Source organism: Macrosteles quadrilineatus, unplaced genomic scaffold (genome assembly GCF_028750875.1).
Source record: "Macrosteles quadrilineatus isolate MER2022 unplaced genomic scaffold, UCM_ALF_1.0 Scaffold_8__2_contigs__length_117827958, whole genome shotgun sequence".
In the NCBI taxonomy this organism is placed as follows: Eukaryota; Metazoa; Arthropoda; class Insecta; order Hemiptera; family Cicadellidae; genus Macrosteles; species Macrosteles quadrilineatus.
In genome coordinates, this window is record NW_026542601.1 from 676,436 (window position 1) to 691,794 (window position 15,359).

At 34.7% G+C, this 15,359-nt stretch overlaps 4 protein-coding genes across 5 annotated transcripts; 2 read left to right on the plus strand and 2 right to left on the minus strand.

Moving 5' to 3' along the window:
- The first annotated feature begins 749 nt into the window (after window positions 1-749).
- Window positions 750-5,761, plus strand: LOC128999964 (UDP-glycosyltransferase UGT5-like). Of its 2 annotated transcripts, none has more exons than XM_054426767.1 (5): window positions 750-989; window positions 1,922-2,514; window positions 3,400-3,619; window positions 4,353-4,572; window positions 5,027-5,761. In XM_054426767.1, the coding sequence occupies exons 1-5, from the start codon at window positions 752-754 to the stop codon at window positions 5,337-5,339; spliced, it is 1,584 nt and encodes a 527-aa protein (XP_054282742.1). In that variant the 5' UTR covers window positions 750-751; the 3' UTR covers window positions 5,340-5,761. The 2 variants fall into 2 exon arrangements, with proteins under 2 accessions (XP_054282742.1, XP_054282743.1); XM_054426768.1 differs by having other exon boundaries at window positions 4,353-4,539.
- Window positions 5,762-6,740: 979 nt separating this feature from the next.
- On the minus strand, window positions 6,741-7,721 carry LOC128999429 (tigger transposable element-derived protein 6-like). The gene has a single exon (XM_054425950.1). The coding sequence runs from the start codon at window positions 7,719-7,721 to the stop codon at window positions 6,741-6,743; it is 981 nt and encodes a 326-aa protein (XP_054281925.1).
- A 24-nt stretch (window positions 7,722-7,745) lies between these two features.
- On the minus strand, window positions 7,746-8,303 carry LOC128999430 (tigger transposable element-derived protein 6-like). Its single transcript, XM_054425951.1, has one exon. The coding sequence runs from the start codon at window positions 8,301-8,303 to the stop codon at window positions 7,746-7,748; it is 558 nt and encodes a 185-aa protein (XP_054281926.1).
- A 1,327-nt stretch (window positions 8,304-9,630) lies between these two features.
- Window positions 9,631-14,747, plus strand: LOC128999432 (UDP-glycosyltransferase UGT4-like). The gene is made up of 3 exons (XM_054425953.1): window positions 9,631-9,772; window positions 13,526-13,788; window positions 14,122-14,747. Exons 2-3 carry the CDS (start codon window positions 13,551-13,553, stop codon window positions 14,745-14,747), a joined length of 864 nt encoding a protein of 287 aa, XP_054281928.1. The 5' UTR covers window positions 9,631-9,772; window positions 13,526-13,550.
- Window positions 14,748-15,359: the final 612 nt, after the last annotated feature.

A 15,359-nucleotide genomic window follows, 5' to 3' on the forward strand; every position in this document is an offset into this window, starting at 1 on the left:
AAAACGAGGAGGCATGGGGTTTTATAATGATGACAGAAATAACTTGCATGATTGCTAACCAAAATTATTCAAAAAAACAATTTCTACTTGGATAATTTATAAAGAGCCCAGGTTTTAGGTCCCGAGTTCAAATTCTGCCGATCACCAAATGGATTTTATCCATTTGATAATACCACAACCCACTAAGACTAGCCTGAGGTAATATGTAAAACAGTTCCGGGACAGAACTAGTGTCCTAGGATGTGAAAGTGGGACATAAAACAACAACAAAAAACCTGGTTATAACACATTTTTACAAGTTACTTTCCAACTACATTTTTTTAACATTTATGGTATATAATCTTCAGCAAACTAAAACAGACACACTCAATTAACCCATTCAATATTATTTTTTCCAAGCAATACCTAACTGATAAAGTTTTTAATATTATTTCATAAAAGTATGCCCTAAGGTAAAAGGAATTTTTAATTGTGCATCAAAAAAGTCTCAAAACTAACAATTATTGTTTTGTAGTTAGGTAGTTTATCTCACGTCATAATTTGTTTGTAAACTTTGACGTAAAAACCCTTATTTACATAGTGGGGACCCCTTTTATCTTCCCTGTACTACTGTGCTGAAACCACTTATAACATTTCTCAAATTTATTTTATTTTAATGGAGTATTCAAATAACACTAACATTGTAATCTTCCAGGTCGCACATGTTACCATGACTTAGTCCTTGATAGTCACATATGTCTGTAGATCTACAATGAACATCATCTTACTGCTGCTCCTGATGTCTTACGGAGGTCCTGCCATGTCAGCCAGGATCCTTGCTGTCCTGCCAATCCCTGCCAAGAGTCATCACATCCTGTTTAACGCCGTGCTGAGGACACTGGCGCAGGCAGGACATCAGGTCGTCAGCTACAGCGGTCTACCAGCCGACCAGGAGGTGGCAAACTTAACTGTTATTCACATGGACAACATCCAACCAGTTGATAAATCAAGTGAGTATTTCAAAGAACAAAAATATCAGTTACAATATTTGGTATGTATATATATTTATATATAATATGTGTCCGTTAGCACGATAACTCGAGTAGAAATGATCAGATTTTGATAAAATTTGGTGCAAACGTGTAAACTCACGTTTATTTGAACGAGTTCAACCAGCATGATCGGACTATGGGAACAGGGGTTTATATGGGGTGAAAATTGGTTTTACTCATTTTGACCCTAGAAACATAAAATTTATCAAACTTCTTTGCAAACCATTTTGTAGAGCTTAAAAAAAAAATTATTTAGTATATTGAAGCATTATTATGCGCCTAATGAATAGGAAGGAAATAAAAAAAATTTTAAATTTAAAATCACTATGTTATTTTTATGGTGAAAATTGTAAACTGTTGTAGTTTGCTTGTTTATGTGCATATTTTGATAAAATTTGGAAAATGCACTTATTTCATACTAAACTATTAACATTAAAAAAACACCTTTTTATAACACATTTTCCTTGTTGCAGCTAACGTAAGTACTCGTTAAACTAATGCTAATAGGGAATAAATGTGATATATTTTAGTGTAAATCCAATCAAGCAAATGAAAATTCGCTAAGTCTGCAGGTTTGCTGCGGTGGGGGTATTTTGTTATGTCTTTTCTTTTGTGTAACTATATTTTCATAATATATCATCAGACAAATTCCTTTGTGAAGAGAAGTTCATAAAATGTATCATAAATCTATGTAAAAAACAGAGAAACAATTGGTAGACATCAGTGCACTCAAAGGTAATGAAAAACAGATTTCAACAGGTTCCAAATTCAACAAATCTAATTTCAATATTCAAAAATTGTTGATATATTCTTATCAATTTAAATAGCTACTGTTATTATCATTTAATGCTGTCTGTTTTGTTGTCTTAATCTACCCTTTTACGTTGCAGTGACCAAAGAAATGCTGGAGATGTTGTTAAACATGAGTCCAGTTGGAACAACCTCAACTTTTGCCATCAAATGGAATTTGTTTACAAAAAATATGAAAAATAACAAGGATTTTCAGCAGCTTCTTAAATCAGATGAAAAGTTTGATTTGATATTTTTGGAAGCGTTTTATGCTCAAGAATCACTTTTTGCCCTTGGTCACAAGTTCAAAGCTCCCATAATCAATCTTCAACCATTCGGAGCTTTCAGTCTTGTAAACAGAGCTAGCGGGAATTCTCTCAACCTTGCGTACATTCCTGATTTCGCTTTTCCATTCTCAAATCACATGACTTTCTATGAGAGGACACTCAATGCTTACTCAATTTTGAGTACGCTTTTCAAATATTACTTCTATATGTTTCCCTCGCAAGATCAGTATATGAGGGAGTTGTTTAACGACTCTTTGCTACCTCCCTTGTCAGAATTGATGCAGACCTGGTTGGCCTTGACTTTTTCAAACGAGCATCCTCATGTTCACTATGCGCAGCCGTACACCCCCAACATCATTCCGATCGGTGGAATACATCTGGCCAAGGAGCAGAACCCACTTCCTGAGGTAAGTATGCAGAATTCATTGCTGAGGTTGTATGAATATATAATTAATTATGGTTATTTTAATTAAATCATTCTACTGTGAACTAGAGGTTTCTTGTCAAATCAACCAAATGTAACTGATTTTCTTTTACATCCGGGTTTTCCTTAAATCCTTAAAACCCATTATATATTATGGGTTAAAAGGTTTATCCATCCATAACTTACTATTTCTTTAAGTTCCTAAAAAAGTTCTTTAATCCCAAATCATGTTTCATACTTATCTCATCTGTAATAGTAACTACCTACAATATATAATCTAATATTTATGGTATAGACTCGACTGGATCACTGATTTTTACAATAATAGGTTAAAATTACCTGTTTCCGTCAAGTGATCCTAGATTGTAGTTGGTTGACTACAGTTGTTTTGTGTTAACAAACAAATTTTCAGGTCAAATGTTGCATTGATTTATTTCATTGGTCGTTAAGAGGTTAAAAGTTCAAAAATAACACTTACACGTAGACGAAACATTAAACATTAATTGGCCAAAACACAAATACATCAAAACGAGACAAGATCTACCTTCTACTGGTGCCGCATGTGTCCAAATGTCTTGTTTTTTTATGTATTTGTATTTGGGCCAATTAATTTTTAATGTTTCGTCTACGTGTAAGTGTTATTTATAAACTTTTAACCTCTTGACGACCTTGACTTGAGTCAATGTGTTAAGGGCTATATAAATGTATATGAATTTCAATGGATGCTGTTTTTGGCCAATGGAGGTATTAAAATGAAAAAAAGTAAATTGGTCCTGGGCCTAGGTGTTCTTATGTTCTATATGGTTTAACTTTTAACGTTGTAGGTTCATGAGTGAAAAATTATTGTGATCCTAATAATATTTTCTAGGAAATGAAAAGGTTCCTGGATAAGGCATCTGAAGGAGTTGTATACTTCAGCGTTGGGTCAATAGTCCCGGACCATCTGCTTGATGAAGAATACTTCAACAACTTTCTTGCAGCATTCAGTTGTTTGCCACAAAAAGTATTGTGGAAAACAAAACGCAACCTTCAAAATCTGCCAAAAAATATAATGACATCGGAGTGGGTGCCCCAACAAGATGTTCTGGGTAAGTTTATAATTAATAGGATTTTAACATAATGCAACTTGGAGTTTCTAGTTTTATCCACGAAAAGGCTACAACATTTTGGACTTTAAGAGATGACCTTGTGTTATTGAATTGGCAAAAATGCTGCTGACGTTTTTGATGTTTAACCCCAATTCATCTTAAGAGCAAACCAAATGCAACTGAAGAACATACAATTTTCTTCAATCTTTTTGTATGGCCTGTCATACAATTTTCATTTGAATGTTAAGTAATACCAAATAGAGATTTTTGCAGCCAAAGACAAAACAGTAACTTACTTACAGAACTATTACTCAGTATTACCGTCTGAGCTACAATCAATGAAAGTGAGATGTTGACTTGTTAAGCAGCCACCTCCTTTAAGACCAAATATTGCAATCTGCCATCAAGTCAATGCATAGTTTTTTTTATTCTTCAATCAATTAGGCTATTATCTACTACTTGTATGTTTTTAAGTCCATAGTGTGGGGTCAGTGAGGTCGTGGGATATGGATATTTTGTTATATGGAGTGGATCTGCAAATGCAATCATAACAAGTACATTTCATGATCATAAAGTTCAATTAATATCAATGTTATGTGTATGTTTAGTGGATGCGATGACTTACATACAATAAATGTTTAAGGTTCGTACAAGAGAAGAATTGAATTGATGTAATTTTAAAGAGCTCTTTTACACTTTACAAATTGTACTTGGAAAGTTCATTTGTCTGCAGCTCATCCTAACGTGAAAGTGTTCATGACTCACGGAGGGATGTTTAGTCAACATGAGGTGATTAGAGCTGGAGTCCCAGTAATCTGCACTCCTTACTTCGGCGATCAAGCCATGAATGCCAAGTTCTACGAGGAGAAAGGAATTGGAGTCATTCTGCCTTTCAAATCCTTATCAGAAGAAACAATCTTGTCAGCACTAACAAAAGTTCTTAATGATAAAAAGTAAGAGTTTGGTTTTACTTAAGGTTTTTTCTATAAATTTTATCAGTAGAGGAAATATGTATTGCACTTAAGGGGGTAAAGTTTGGAAGGACAGGAGCATGCCCTTACCCTCTCCACCACTACGCTGATCCAGACAACTCCACAGGGCGAGGCCAGAGGGCACGGCTTCAAGCAGAGTGGTGGTGGGAGCCAGGAGAGCCCAGATTGACTCCTGTGCCAGGACATAGCAATTTTTTCTATAACCCAATTCTACATCCATTTTTTCTATACAGTAACATCCTATTCTATAATCCAATATCAAAAATGTTTGTGAAATTAATCTTTAAGTTATTTACTTGAAGTTAATCTTGAGAAGGATTTTTTGTGAGTTTGAAATTAGGGTTTTTAAAATGTATTAATTATTGCTTTAATCATCAACAATGGTCATTCGAGTGATGCTACTGTGTATATCCAGGTACAAGGACAACATGTTGAAGATGTCTATGATCTACCAGGACCGCCCTGTCAGTCCCACAGACACACTCCTATACTGGGTAGACTATGTCATGCACCATGCTGGGGCTAAGCATCTTACACCAGCTGCAGCTGCAATGCCCTTCTATCAAGTTTATCTACTGGATGTAATTGGACTTGTTTCTATAGTACTTGTCACGATTTTATCATGCATTTATGTTATCATCAAACGGATTTTAGGACTGTTTACCAATAATAGACAGTTGAGTAGTCAAAGCAGATTGAAAGGTGAAAGAAGTAAGAAACTGAACTAAGTCACACTTTTACAGTCCAAATAGACCGTTGCCTTTTAGTCTTCAGAAGATGATTGTGTTGTTGTTGAAATGGAGATGAGTTGCATCAAATCCATATTCAGGTCAAGCTACATTGCAACTTCAGTTTGTTTAAATTTAGTTGAATACAACTTAGTTGAACAGTAGATTGTCTTTATAACGGATTGCTGCAACTTATTCAAACTTATTACTGTCAGTTCAACATAATGTTCTTTTCCCAAATGTAAATATTCAACCAAATGTTCATTACATTTTCGTAATGAGGATTAGATAAAAATGTGTATATTAAAAAGTTAGCAATACAAGAGTCAACAAAGTGGACTCTATTTGCTTGCATTTGCAGTTGTTTTCAATTTTTTTTAAGTCCCCCAGGGGACGAAATATAGTGTGTTTATTGTCTCTTCTATATTTTCTATGGCATACCTGTACTTCTTCGAGGTAAGCTAACTGATGTCCTCTTTATTCTACAATTCAAAATCCTGGCCTAGAGCCTTTCCTTGAACTAACCTGACCAATAAGTTATTTTCTGGTACCATTGAAAAAATATGTTTCAAAGTTTAGAATTTCCCAAAAACATGGCTCAAGATTAAATCTAGACTATTTAGAGGTCCGCTTTAATTCATTACAGTAGGACCTCAATATCTCGAATCTGAAGGGGATATGATAAAAATTCGAGTTATCAAGTTTTTCAAGTTAGTGAGGTTCGAGTTATGAAGGTGCCATACAAAAAAGTTCGAGATACTGAGGTGTTTGGGCCTGACAGTGATGTAACGTTGCGGCCTTTATAACTCGACTTTTACATCCTAAACCTTTATAAATCGAACTCAAACTGTATTTATACGTACTGAAGAGTAACTGTGGAAGCAAAATAAAACAATTTTAATGCACATAAAGTACTTTATTTATTATTGGGCAATAAGTTTGGAAATAAGTTTCATAAAGTACATACGTAAAAAACCTGTTGAATAACAAAGAAAAATTATTTTAAATACTGAACAAAACACAAAACAATACAAATTCTAAACAAAATACAAGTTTAACTTTTCAAAATGTAGTTAAGTAGGCCTACTGAATCTAAACTCGACTTTTACATCCTAAACCTTTATAATGTAAATCGAACTCAAACTGTATTTACCCACGTATTGAAGAGTAACTGTGGAAGCAAAATAAAACAATTTTAATGCACATAGAGTACTTTATTTATTATTGGGCAATAAGTTTGGAAATAAGTTTGATAAAGTACATACGTAAAAAACCTGTTGAATAACAAAGACAAATTATTTTAAATACAGGTACTGAACAAAACACAAAACAATACGAATTCTAAACAAAATACTGTACAAGTTTAACTTTTCAAAATGTAGTTAAGTAGGCCTACTGAACCTACTTTGGCAAAACGGGATGAAAGAAATCTTCAATTCTTGCTTGTTTACCTTTTATGTTTACGGCATCCAATGCTATGTCCAAGTTATTGATGCAATTCACAACACTATCACTCATCACTGACTTTTTCTCAAAAAAACACCGAATCACATGAATTGCAGCACGAGCATCTTTAAGAGTTGGGTCTGGCTGTGTTGATTCGCCCTCATCCTCCTCTCCCTCGTCTGAAGAAACTGCATTCGAACTCGAACCTCCAGCAACCGATGTAATGATGTCTGCGTCAGTCAGCTCCCCGCATACAGCAACGTCGTCGTCAAAGTCTACGAAGTCCACGAACGCCAACTCTTCAACATTCAGAGCCTGTGCTGCTACAGTCCATTCAGCCGGTGTCTCATTTATGTCCGCGATAGAAGGTTCATCCTGTACTTCATCCAGTTCATTTCCCGTGGTGTGTTGGGGTACCTCAAAACCACATGCATTAAAGCAGTTTTTGATTGTCACCGAAGTCACACAGTTCCAGGCTTTTGACACCATCCATAGTGCATCGAGTAGATTAATCTGCGTCATTGACTCGTTGTCCATATCCCTCAAAAATCGTTTGACAACCTCTCTTCTGTAGTTCACTTTAAAGTTTTTAATGATCCCTTGATCAAGTGGTTGTAGCTTGGAGGTTGTGTTTGGTGGTAGGAATTGTACTTTGACGTTCTTCAGAGGAGGTATGCCCTTGTGTGCTGAGCAGTTGTCAATAAAGAGAAGTATTTTTCTATTCTTCTTCTTCATGGCCTTATCGATATTTTTCAGCCAAGAACTGAAAAACCCAGAAACCATCCAAGCTTTATTATTTGCTTCATACTCTGTCGGCAAACTTTTCACATTCTTAAAACAGCGTGGATTTTTTGCCTTTCCTATGACAAGGGGCTTGAGTTTGTCTGTTCCGTCGGAGTTAGCACAAAGCAACACAGTTATTCTAACTTTGCTCATTTTCCCACCACTACATGAATCACCTTAAAAAGACAGGGTTCTGTCTGGCAGACACTTAAAAAAAAGGCCAGTTTCGTCGGCATTGTAAATGTTTTCTGGCAAATATGACTCAGTCAGTTTTTTTAGTTCTGTTTTCCATTCGTCACACACATTGGAGTTCACAGAAGCACTTTCTCCACAAACCTTTCTGAAAATAATTTCGTTTCTTTTTTTGAAGTTGTGCAACCATCCGTTGCTGGCGCGGAAGTCTTTCTTTCCTAAGCTCTCTGCATATTGAATGGCCTTCTCTTGCAAAATCGGTCCTGATACAGGGATGTTCTTATCTCGACACTGTTTCAACCACGTTAAAACACATTCGTCCACGTCTTTAAACTCACCGCTTTTACATCTCTTCTTATTGGTTAGTCCACCTTCAGCCTCATACTTTTCCCGGTTTTTCATAATTGTTGATAAAGTGTTAGGCGGAATTCCGAACTCCTTAGCGATTTCACTTTTTTTCTTTAATCCTTCGTCAACTGCCTTAATAACTCTTCTTTTTTCATCGTGTGTCAACGTTTTGCACTTACGCTTAACCGACGACATGACGTCCGACGCGCACAAAATTATCTCAACAACTGGCAGACTACAGTACGTATCCAAACAGACACAGGAAGCAACCACCGGAAGTTGGATTTTCACGTCTCGACAGGAATCAAAACACTACTGACTTGCACTGTAAGGCAAAACTTCGAATTATTGAGGCGCATTCGTGCGAACTTCGACTTATAAAGGTAAACTTCGAGTTACTGAGGCTCGACGACGGGAAAATTCGACTTATAGAGGTGGAATATACCGTTCAAAAGTTGTTAAAAATCGACTTATTGAGGTTGTGTATTTAGAAACTTCGACTTATAAAGGTACTTTTAACATTATGATTAATGTGGATTTCAAGGGGATTTAAAAAAAATCGAGATATTGAGGAATTCGAGATATTAAGGTTCGAGTAATTGAGGTTCTACTGTATACCGTTTTTATAAATAAATCCATCTACTTCAAAAGATCCAATTATTTTCCTATTATACTTCTGGAATGTTCAGTTGTTTTTATGTAAAAAGACAAATAAATGTCTCTTAGTAGTTTTAAATCTTCCTATTTAACCATTAACAATGTATCCTATCATTTATATGATGTGCTGTGCTGACATGTAATTCAATAAATAAACATCATTATGGGAAAGATACATGTAATCTTTAGGGATTGTAGAGTTTTAAAATTGAGATAGTTATGACTGTTAATGTTAGGATAACACCAACAAATAAAGACTTGTTTATTTAATCTGCTTCTTGAGATTTTATTTACTGTTTGGATAAAGTTGCTTCAAAAATATTTAGATCTACGATAAATGTTTTGAATCTACATTAATATTTACAAAAATCTATTGTAAAACAATATTGTACAATTTTGTAATCTACTGTTACAAAAAATATTGTATGTTCTGTCTTTACTTTGCCATTACTTATTTTGACATGTATAAATGGAAGTGTAGTAGTATCTGTTAAACATCTAAACTCAAATACAGAGAATGTTTGCGTATTTTTATAGAGTTCAAATGTCTTATTTTCTGCAAATAACAAAATAGACATTATAAGTTTAGAATAGTAAAAAAGAGTTTGTCATATGTTAGCAATATTTTATATCCCTATATTTTAACAGAACATCAACTAAAAAGGTGTGTTTTATAATAGTGAGTGCATGGGCTGCGTCGGCTTCTGCAAGTCGGGAGTGGGGGAGCATAACCGAAAACAGCGCCCACAGTGCCACTGAGAGCACAATCCAGTAGTTCTTTACATCTAACTAAGCGAATATGGTATTAGAAAAGTATAAAGCATGGTTATTTGTTATTTGCATTAGTTTTCCATGTGCTCACTATAGAAGTGTTGTGGAATAGTCAGTGTAAATGTTGACAACAGGAATGACGTGGATTACAAGCCATAGATAAGTGACAAGATATAACCCACTTGACAGAGTTACATATGAAGTGCTATTGATTCAGTTTGTTTTATATTCTACTGGTGAGTTGCTTCTAAATTACTTGTTTTTTTTTTAGCACAGGACTACCTTGTGTTTATATTTCTTTTTATACTTTTAAAATCGGTTTTACCCATGAATACTTGAACAGAACTGGTATGGATCATAAACAAACAAATGAGTTTCCAGCAACGTCATTTGTTTATGTTTATGATCCATACCGTTTTTGTTCAAGAATTAGTGGTTTTACCAATCATAAAGTGATTTAAAGGAGTGATGGATGCATGAATGTTTTTTGATTCATGCAATCCATCCTAGAACTATACTCATTATTAATTGACCCGTAGGTTTTAATTAACTCTGAAGTCAACCCTTGTGGAAATATTGGTGAAGATCTTCACTGGTATCAGTTGACATCAGCTGATTTTTATAAGGGAATATAGTAAACAAAGAACAACTGGTAGACAACTAAGAAATTCATAAATGAAATAAGACATAAATAGTACAATATTACCACATTCTCCCCACCCTTAAATGAGACTTAATCTTTAGGATAGTATTTTGTGTTTATGTTGTAAATTAAATGGGTTTCGCAAGGTATAGCTTGAGTCTTTGTGAGAACCGTTTGTATGTTCAACCAGTTCATCCGTGTCATTACATGTCCCACTAATAGTATATTTCATAACAAGAGTAGAAAGTGAGTCATAACATATTTGAGACCATGTTTGAAGTGCAAGATTTATCGAGCAATTTAAATTGTCGAGAATATGTATGGACCCACTTTCACTCGTGTTTTGAATGTTACTTTTTGCTACACTACAAAGAATAATTATTTTACTCATAAAATTTTTTAGTTTTGCCTTCAATTTAAAGTTAATATTTACTTTAATTGTTGAAAATTGAAACAGTTGATAAAACAATAACAAATATTTGAAGTATAGTTGACAGTGGAAAATTTTCGGTTGTAACCAAAGTTACTTTTGTTGAAAATGCCTGCCTTTTCTATTTATTTATTTTGTAATAGTCATACAGATAATATGAATGTTGTTTTTACTATTAGCTGTCCGTTTATGTTTGTCCAAATTTGTTCATTATAAAGATTAATGAGAAATACTTTTGCTTATTTTTATAGTTTAAATTTGTTTTTCGTCGTAAACAGCTGTCTATTGTTTACTACTGAAAAGTAACTATAAAAATAAGCAAAAGTATTTCACTACTACTGTACTACTGAAAGTCAGTAGTAAACAATAGACAGCTGTTGAAAATATGATGTTAGTGAAATGGTATATTTCATTACTAGGACCGAAAGTGGCATTTTCCGGCGCGCGCTCAAGTTTTTGTGTGAGGCGAAGCTGAACACAAGGAACCCCAATCTCACGTGCGAGGCGAAGCCGAGTAGGTGAGAGCTATTTTCACGTAAGAGGCGAAGCCGAGGACGGGAATAATGGAGCAAGTGCCGGATAATAACTTTCGGTACGAGTTATGAACGATACTTTTCATAACGACGCAAAAATGCATAAACACAGAATAGCAGACCTCAGTAATAATACAACTATATTATTTCCCAAACAATTTCTTTAAACATAAGAATAAGATTAAATAAAATATTCTAAAGGAATCCTTCATATATTTCTCCAATAGTCCAAACATCAAAATAAAAGAATGAAACAACTTTGAACAATACATACAGCTGATTCAAATCATTAAATTAAACCGTAACAAAACACTAGCGTGTGTAGTGAATAAATGGAGAACTAATTGAGAGCGAGGGAAAGTAAATTTAGAGCGAGGGAAAATCCAGCTGATAGATTTTCCCTCGCCCTAAATTAGAGCTTGGGAAACAACTACTTTCATTGATGTCAGCTGTTATCGAAAATAGTTAATTTCGTTACAGAGTGATGAAAAATAATTTTTCCATAGCTCTTGATGACACTAAAACTCCGGTTCTTGAATGGTTCATTTCCCCTCTCTTGGATTATTGTTAATTATGATTAGTCTATCAGGGTTTGTTAGTCTATTTCTGAGGATGATGGTACAGGTCTCTTATAGACACTGTCTTTTCCTGTCTATTTGGAAGTTTTACATGAACATAACCTGGATTTACTTGGATAAGTTTGACATCTTTTACAAGTGAGTCATACTGGCTGTAGCCTACCGGTTGTGCTTTCGCAACAGCACTGGGTTGAGACAGCCAGCTCGGAACTGAAACTCCATAATAAGATATCTCATGTGGTGAAACATCACTCATGGGGTATTGTATTGGTTGATGTACAAAATAATGATCTTATTGAGTGGAGAAATTGATCAGGAAGATCTGTATCTTATACGAGTGAAAATTTAAAACATACGTTTTCAGGAAAAGCACTTTTAAAATTTTTTGTTCCGTTTTTTGAAACTTTTTTTTATTTCATTGACATTTGAAGTTTCATCAAATGTCCATGGTAACGCAATATCTTTGGTGATTTTTTATTAATAGAGCATCTTTGATGGAAAAACACAACATTTTGTAACGACCATCACGGACATAAAACTAAATTTTAAAAATAGTTAATATTTTTTTAACTATGTTTTGCTACAAATTAATTTACTTTTATGGCCATTATACAATAAACTGCTCACTAAGCTTTTGGTATATTTGGTCTTTCTAGAGAAAAATAAAAAAAATTGAAAAAAGCCAATAAAATCGTTTGTATATCTCCGAAAAAACTTACCTGAGACCGGAAATATTGTTATGTTTTTATAGACGTGTGCTTCTTTTGTGTATTAAAACATTAAAATATGATATTTTAATTTTTGAAATTTTTATGACAGAAATCATAAACGTGATGGTCAGGGACAAGCGGTATGGTCGTGAATTGTCTGGAATACCGGTAATCTAAATCATTCTAAACAATCCTTCAATTATACTGTGAGTTATGGACTAAACTGTATATGGACTGCTGTTCAATTGGACTAAACTGTTCAATTTACAATGATACTTGAGTTATTGTCACGACCAAACACAGTATACATCCATAAGACTGGATTGGTCGTGAAAAAACCCGCGATGGTCGTGAAACTTTGGTCGTGACATTACGAGTTATTTGGCTGTGTCCTGGCCGTAGCCCTGCACCTCATGTTCGAGGATACAAAGTGGACTTTAGGTTAATGTAGTAATTAAAATATCATATAAACAAAAATTAACACCACGTCTACTTCCATCAAATGACTATGTACGGTCATGGACACCAAAATTACAAAAAACACAAACTTTACCTTTATTAATCTTGTAATTACTTCTTTCAACACAAAACGACTGGCACAACAAACTATTTCGGCATGATTAATTAGTCTAAAAACAGCGTGAAAGTTGGAAAATGTACCCTAGGGACACGTCATGGTCGTGAATTTTGAGACTTTAAAAATACAAAAAAAATACCTAGAACCTATTTAAAACCAAATTAAAATTTTTTGCAATTTGTTTTTCATATACCATATGTTTCAACATGTTTATCTATACCATCCGTTTTGAAATGATTCTTTTCCTTTTTTTCAAGATTATTGTTTTATATATGTTTTAGATCAAGCTGATTTGTAAAACAGATTTAACTTCTCAAGTGTTTGTGTTTGGGTACCGGTACTCTAATTTTGATTTATTCTCCTTGGGTTTCACTACAGCTGTTTTTTAATCTATTTGTGCTACAATTAGAACATAGCTTTGAGTGCAATATATGTCAACTAAAAATTTCCCTGTTATTTACATAGATTTATAGATTTTATGAACTTCTCCTAATTGGATATTATAACCATGTCTGTAGATCTTACTTGATACTTGGATCTACCATGAACATTGTGTTACTGCTGCTCCTGATGTCTTACGGAGGTCCTGCCATGTCAGCCAGGATCCTTGCTGTCCTGCCAATCCCTGCCAAGAGTCATCACATCCTGTTTAACGCTGTGCTGAGGACACTGGCCCAGGCAGGACATCAGGTCGTCAGCTACAGCGGTCTACCAGCCGACCAGGAGGTGGCAAACTTAACTGTTATTCACATGGACAAACTCCTACCAGCTGATAAAACAAGTGCGTATTTTAAATAACGGAATTCAGTAACAATGGGCCTATTTTGGTACGTAATGTGAACTTAATTCAAATAATAGGTACTTTTTGAATACCATTGAAAAAATTCTTGCTTTATACCTTAGCCACATCACAATGACTAGGATGAGACCATAGAGGAGAAATTTAAAGAGGAAACAATTGCTTGTCCTCTGGTTTTAACCAAAGATAAGCTTATAAAATTTAGAGATTTTACAAATCTACTTACATTGTTCAAAGTCAGTAATATTATTCTTCTCAATTTGAAACTTCTAATTAATAGCTACTGTTTATATCATGTATTATTCTACATTTCAGTGACCAAAGAAACGCTGGAGATGATGTTAAACACGAGTCCAGTGGGATCTACCTCACTTTTGTGGTCAAGATCTAGCGCGTTCATGAAGAATCTAAAAGATAACAAAGACTTTCAGCAGCTTCTTAAATCAAATGAAAAGTTTGATTTAATATTTTTAGAGGCATTATTTGCTCAAGAATCACTTTTTTCCCTTGGTCACAAGTTCAAAGCTCCCATAATCAATCTTCAACCATTCGGAGCTTTCAGTCTTGTAAACAGAGCTAGTGGGAATTCTCTCAACCTTGCTTACATTCCAGATGTCGCTTTTCCATCCTCAAATCACATGTCCTTCTATGAGAGGACACTCAATGCTTACTCAATTTTGAGTACGCTGTTCAAATACTACTTCTATTTTATTCCCTCGCAAGATCAGTATATGAGGGAGTTGTTTAACGACTCTTCGCTACCTCCCTTGTCAGAATTGATGCAGAACTGGTTGGCCTTGACTTTTTCAAATGCACATCCTTATGTTCACTATGCGCAGCCGTACACCCCCAACATCATTCCGATCGGTGGAATACATCTGGCCAAGGAGCTGAACCCACTTCCCGAGGCAAGTATTCAGAGCTCACTGCTGATGTTGTAGGAATATGTGGTGTAATGGTGTATTGCCCTGTATGGTTATTTCAATAAACTTATTCTAGTGTGAAATAGATCTGGTCAAATAGATCTTGTCAAATTAATCCGTTGTAATTGATTTTCTAAAATAACCAGATATTCTCCTTAAATATCCGGATACATTATTTTATGGGTTGCTAAAAGGTATATCCATTTGTAACATACTATTTGTTTAAATGGCTCAAAAGTACTATACATCCCAAATTAAATAATCTGTAAAAGGAACTACTACCTACAGTACTCATAAGTTTCCATTTAGCTGTATCAGGCTATGAGGTCAGTGTGTAGTTGACTGGTGTTGTTGGTTGGACCAGTGTGGTCTCACAGCTGGTCCAAATGTCAAAGTGTGGGAATTTCTGTTCAAGAGGATGGGTTCAAATCTCACCAATCAATCACAAGACTTTCAGAAATGTGAAAAAGCAATGGCATATTTGTGTGAAGCCCACGTAGATGGCACACAAATATGAGTATCTTTGTTGTAAGATAACTTTTAATGTACTTGTCAGAAGTGTAAAATCCCTCTACCATAGCCTCCTTTAATACATAGTGAGCGTTGGTGTTTGGCATCGTTGCATCGGCC